General features: G+C 41.9%; 1 protein-coding gene across 1 annotated transcript in view; it reads right to left on the bottom strand.

Annotated features, from left to right (window-relative positions):
• The window catches only part of RASGEF1C (RasGEF domain family member 1C), a 67,056-nt gene extending 63,502 nt beyond the window's left edge, over positions 1–3,554 (bottom strand). The window contains exon 1 of the mRNA XM_015427041.1: positions 3,375–3,554. Within this exon, the coding sequence (XP_015282527.1) occupies positions 3,375–3,554 (180 nt within the window). The remainder of the gene's footprint in view (positions 1–3,374) is intronic.
• Between the last annotated feature and the right edge of the window lie 2,344 nt (positions 3,555–5,898).

The following is a 5,898-nucleotide window of genomic DNA, read 5'->3' as shown; positions in this document are numbered from 1 at the left end:
GCAGGAAGCAGTATCCCAGTCTCATGCAATGGGAAAATTTCATGCAATTGAAAAATCTATAAAGCTGCCCATGCAGGGAGCTCAGATGTGGATTTTGGACTTCCTGAATAATGGTGGATTGCTGCTGTTTTAATGTGTGACCTTAGGTGGGGAGCATGAGCCATGCAGTTTGGATCCAAGGTATGGATTGCGAAGCCAAGGGAGTGAATGAGGGACAAGTTCAGTTTAGTTGCACTGGGGCATTTCCGTGATTATCCTGTATTGTCTAATGTTCTACTTCTGACCAAACCCCATTGTTTTCCTGTTGCTGAGTGCATAGCTGCTGATCTCTCACTCTCCACATGCAAGCTAACCAGCCTATCTGTGCCTCTGAGCATCTTCACAGAGCTTTCCATTTGGGCAAATCCGAATCACTGTTGCCCAGAATATGTACTTGAGTTTTCCATTGCTTTCGAACTTGCTTTCATGCAAGTTATTAATTGTATTTTGAACCCTTTGCTTTCTTATTTCTTGAATGCAGTCACTTAATAAAAGTTTCACCCTGACCTGGATACCTAGGCTAGCCAGTTCCCATCAGATCTTGGAACCTGAGCAGGTTCCTTGGAACCCTGGCTAGCATTTGGATGGAAGACCGGAAAGGAACCCCAGGGTTGTGACGAGCTTTCCATTTGGGCAAATCCGAATCACTCTTGCCCAGAATATGTACTTGAGTTTTCCACTGCTTTCAAACTTGCTTTCATGCAAGTTATTAATTACATTTTGAACCCTTTGCTTTCTTATTTCTTGAATGCAGTCACTTAATAAAAGTTTCACCCTGACCTGGATACCTAGGCTAGCCAGTTCCCATCAGATCTTGGAACCTGAGCAGGTTCCTTGGAACCCTGGCTAGCATTTGGATGGAAGACCTGAAAGGAACACCAGGGTTGTGACGTGGAAGCAGGCGATGCCAAACCACCTCTGACTGTCTCTTGCCTTGAAAACCCCACCAGGGGTCACCATAAGTCAGCTGTGATGTGATGGCACATCACACCACCTATTATAGTTTCAGAACTTTCCTGGGGGGACGACTGGCATCAAAGTTGTGAGCGAGCGACTTGGCTACTGCGTTACGCTGGAGCCCTCCTTCATGAGCTAAGGCAAAAATGTGTGAACCGGAGGCTAAAAAATGGTGAGCTAGCTCACACTAACTCAGCTTAGAGGGAACACTGGTCACCATAAGTCAGCTGTGACGTGATGGCACATCACACCACCAATTATAGTTTCAGAACTTTGCTGGAGGGGACATGCTTGCTAGATCAGGCAGTGCTCTCCTCATAGTAAAGGAAGTGATGCTAGGGGAAAGGAGGAGAGAGGAGAAGGCCTCCAGCTTCATTCAGAGTAATCACTCCCCGAACAACCAGAGGTGGCGGCAATGGGTTACAACATGTAATCCATCCAGGGTTAATAAGTGTGTACAGAAGGGAGGAGAGGGGATGAGGAAGTATCTGTCAGTCTGTTGCCCCAGGGATGGGCCCTCAGCCAAAACCCCTTACTCCAACAATCTTCCACTATAGTGCTTGTCATCCATCCGTCAGTATAAATACAAAGAGTAAATCGAGTAACTCTTGCTGAAGTAAACCCATGAGGATAAGTCCAGGATCACTGCTGCCAATGGAACTGCACCAGAGCAAAATGATTAAGGCACCATAACATGGGCAGATATGATCATTTTTAATATCTTAGACCTGCAAAGAAAAAATACTATAAAATGAAGAATGCCCTTTATCTTCATAACCAACAGACAGATGAACAGATTAGAACATTTTGACATATTTGTGAAACTACTGATTCTTCTTCTTTTTTTGCATACTTTATCCAAGGGAAAGGAATTTACAGTACATATGTGCCAGAATGAGATGTTGTGTTTGTTGACCTTTACATTTACGAGCTCTGTAACATTAACTTGGACAGTGTATTTACCTCACTGCACCTGTTGGTTTTAAACAAATAAACTATGGTTTCCATGGATTAAGGCTGAAGCCTCCCTCACTTTAAAATATGTTATTTGGAAATCAGTGACATTTTCAGGCAAAAGTGTTTAGAACTGAGGGTTACAGCAACTCACTTATGACTCATTTTATGCCTACTAGATGTGACAACAAGAGCCAAGTGAAGACTGGCTGTAATTGAGCCTTCTGTTAACTGAAGTAAGTGGAACTTAAGAACCCTTAACTGTGAATTCAACTGCAGTGTTGAGAAGCAAGTATTAGCAGTACCTAAGAAGATGCCCTCTGATTTTTGTCAGTTATGCCACTCTTGGTATACAAGGTTTGTACAACCTTCCATTGGCTTTGTCTCAACCACTGTGATAAAGCCTTGACAAAGGATAGTTACCGTCTATACCTAAAGTATGAAGTGGGCTACAGCTGACAAAAGTTTATGTTAAAATAAATCATTCCTGAATTCCCTTCCTGGGAGCAGGAAAAGAGAAAGACCCAAGATGTGATGGATTGACTCTGTAAAGGAAGCCATGACCCTCAGTTTGCAAGACCTAAGCAAGATTGTTAACCATGGGAGATTTTGGAGGTCATTAATTCATAGTGTGGTCATAAGTTAGAAGTGAGTTGACAGCACTTAATACACATCTCTTGGCATTGGGACTACCAACAGCCCTTGCTGTGATGAGCACAATGGTTTTGAGTCTTGAAGGCTTGTACTGAGGAGGCTGTCAAAAGTTTGTTGGCCCTAGACCACTAATGGCTTGAAGGGTCAAAACCAGCACTTTGAATTGAACTTTGAAACAACATCTCAGGATCAGTGTAATATGACTGAAAGCACCCGTTTCTGTCAACAGCTGAGCAGCTGCATTCTACACTAATTGAATTCTCCAAATTGTCTTCAAGAGCAGCCTATGCAGAGCAGCCCTTGGCCATTTGTATGGTCTCATTGTAAGATTCCCATGATTGCTATATTCTTAAGAATTAAGTCCTGTCACAGATTGGGATTCTCTTTTCTGTAAAAGAACTTCCCACTCAGAAGAATGTCAACAGCTGTTGAAGATCAACTACTTTATTGCTTGTTCCATCTTGACAGTGTGTCCCTTCTGTCTAACTTTAGGCCTGCTAGGAATGTGGCCCTGTTTTAAAAATAGCCCAGCTAAGGCTAAATCACCAGGAACCAGAGCTTTGTGTTCTGTGAACATCTTCAAAAGCAGCAGAATCACAAGCAGGTGATTCACTCTCTCAGGTGCAGAACAGTATTACACATCCCTTTAGTCTGATGTTATTTTAAGACAAAACTTCTTAGTTTAAAATAAAACACACACACACAGTTTGCATGAAGCAAGAGCCAGTTTATCAAAATTAAGCAGTAGTTTACAGTAACAAAGTCCTTACCTCAGGGTAGTACTCAGCTGTAGGTATAAGATGCTGGATCAAAGCATCGAGAGAGGCTGAGGTAAGGTTTCCATCTTGAAAGATCAGCCCTCCTTCATCATCTTCTTTGGATGGATGGAGATTATGAGGGCTGAAGCCACAGGGAGTAAACATGCTGGTAGAGCTCAGCGTTTGGGGCATGCCTTCCTGGAACAGAGGGAAGACAGATGAACAAGATATTAACATGAGGAGACAAGTTAAATGAAAGCTATAGCCATAAACTGAAATGTTGCCAGAAAGTTAATGAGGCAAAGGAAGATTTGTATTCATAAGCTTGAGAAGATAAGTTTGGCAGGAGATCTGGTCCTTTTTTCATGTCCTCCATAGAAATTTGCTTTCCAAGTTTAGAATATGGCTACGAAGGATAGAAAAACCCCTCCCTTTTAAAGAGGTATTTCAACACAGATATATTTTCAAAATTTTTTGCACTCTTGTTATTTAATTGACAGTTCATTTTTTATTCATTAAAGCATTTATATCCTGCTTTCCTCCATGGCTCAAGGTAGCTTATAACATACAATTAAAGCATCATATAATGATAAAAAACCCAAATCCCTTGCCAACCTAATAAAACATAATAAGATACAATAAAATGCTTACAGTTTAACACTCTATTAAAAGTTCTGGTGAACACAGCAGCCTTGCAGAGCCTCCTGAAACTTTCCAAGGACTACATTGTCCTCTAGAGTTACCAACTCTAGGTTAGAAAATTCCTGAAGATTTGGGGGTGGATCCTGGGGGAGTGTATGGTTTGGGGAGGGAGCTCAGTGGGGATGTGATGCCATAGAATCTGCCCTGCAAAGCAGCCATTTTCTCTAGAGGAACTGATCTCTGTGGTCTGGATTAAATTCACAGAGAACTCAAGGATCCACCTGGAGACTGGCTATCCTACACCCCTCAACTCCTCAAGGAGCCCATTCCATAAAGTTCCAGGGACTTGTTATTGAGTGCAGAGGGCCTTCCTGTAACAGGGCTTAGCTTTCAGGATGACAGTACAGTTACAGCACCGACCAGTCTCCTAACTGCCACTGGAACATTCTTTGGCCAAAGGTGGTTGAAACCTATCTGCTTCTACTTCCAGTAAGGCGATGAAACCAGAAGTAGGTTGTCACCTGTGGCACCAGCAGCAGCCAGTACTTTATCATTGCTGTTGCTCACATCATCATTCATGGAAGGTTCTTCTACTGTATCCAACCCTATGAAGTTCAGTCTGTGGTTGCCAGGAGGCCACACTTTGTCTGGATCCATCTATAGGGTTCTTAGGTCAAGTTCTAATTGCAATAAACATGTACACAATAAAAATGGCTAAAGCCAGAAAATGGCTTGACAGTGACCTAATAGTTGATTTTCTAAAAGGCTGAGAATAGTGTAAAGAAAGAAAAAAATCCATATTATCTTTCACACTTTCCTTTTATGCAGCTCCTATCAGAAACTTGGTGGGATGAGGAAAATCAGTGGGATACAGTGATTCCTGGTTATAAATTATATCGAAAGGATGGGGGGGGGAAGGGTTGAAGCTGGGTGGCTCTGTATGTCAAAGCGGGTTTACAGTCCAGTAAGACTGAGAAGGTAAGAGAATTGGATGTGCTTCTGGAAATGCTATGGGTCGAAATAGTGGGCCCAAAAGGAAGCTTAACACTGGGAGTTTGTTATTGCCCACAAGATCAAAAGATAGAGGAGGATTATAAAATGATGAATGAATTAAAAATAGCAGCTAGACGAAAAGACTGTGTCATAATAGGTGATTTGTACTATCCACACATTGATTGGGTCAATACATGTTCAAGTCGGGAAAAAGAGATTGAATTTCTAGACACAGAACCTACCAGGGGAGAGGCATCCTGGATTTGGACCTAAGTAATGCTCAAGACCTGGTGAGAGATGTAAAAGTGATTGCACTGCTTGGGAACAGTGACCATAATGTTATTGAGTTCAACATTTGTATAAATAGGGAGTTGCCCCAAAAGACCAACACAACCACTTTTAACTTTAAAAGGGGTAATTTCTCTGGAATAAGGGGACATGTAAAGAGGAAACTGAAAGGAAAAGTAAAAAGGGTCAAAACCATTGGGGAAGCTTGGAGACGCTTTAAAACTACGATTCTAGAAGCTCAGATAAAATATATACCGCAGGTTAGGAAAGGCACAAATAGGTATAGAAAAAGGCCTGCATGGTTAACAAACAAAGTAATGGAAGCTGTAAAAGGTAAGAAGGATTCCTTTAAGTGGTGGACAGCTAGTCTCAGTGAGGTTGATAAAAGGGAACACAGACTGTGGAAAATAAAATGCAAGTCTGTGATCAGCTAGGCAAAAAGGGAATATGAGGAGCATATAGCAAAAAACATAAAGACCAACAATAAAACTTACTTCAAATACATTAGAAGCGGGAAACCAGCAAGGGAGGCAGTGGGGCCGTTGGATGACCAAGGGGTAAAATGAGTACTGAAGGATGATAGGGAAATGGCTGAGAAGCTGAATGCATTTTT

Source organism: Gekko japonicus, unplaced genomic scaffold, assembly GCF_001447785.1.
Source record: "Gekko japonicus isolate JY-2015 unplaced genomic scaffold, Gekko_japonicus_V1.1 scaffold374, whole genome shotgun sequence".
NCBI classification, from domain to species: domain Eukaryota; kingdom Metazoa; phylum Chordata; class Lepidosauria; order Squamata; family Gekkonidae; genus Gekko; species Gekko japonicus.
This window is presented reverse-complemented; position numbering and strand designations above follow the sequence as displayed.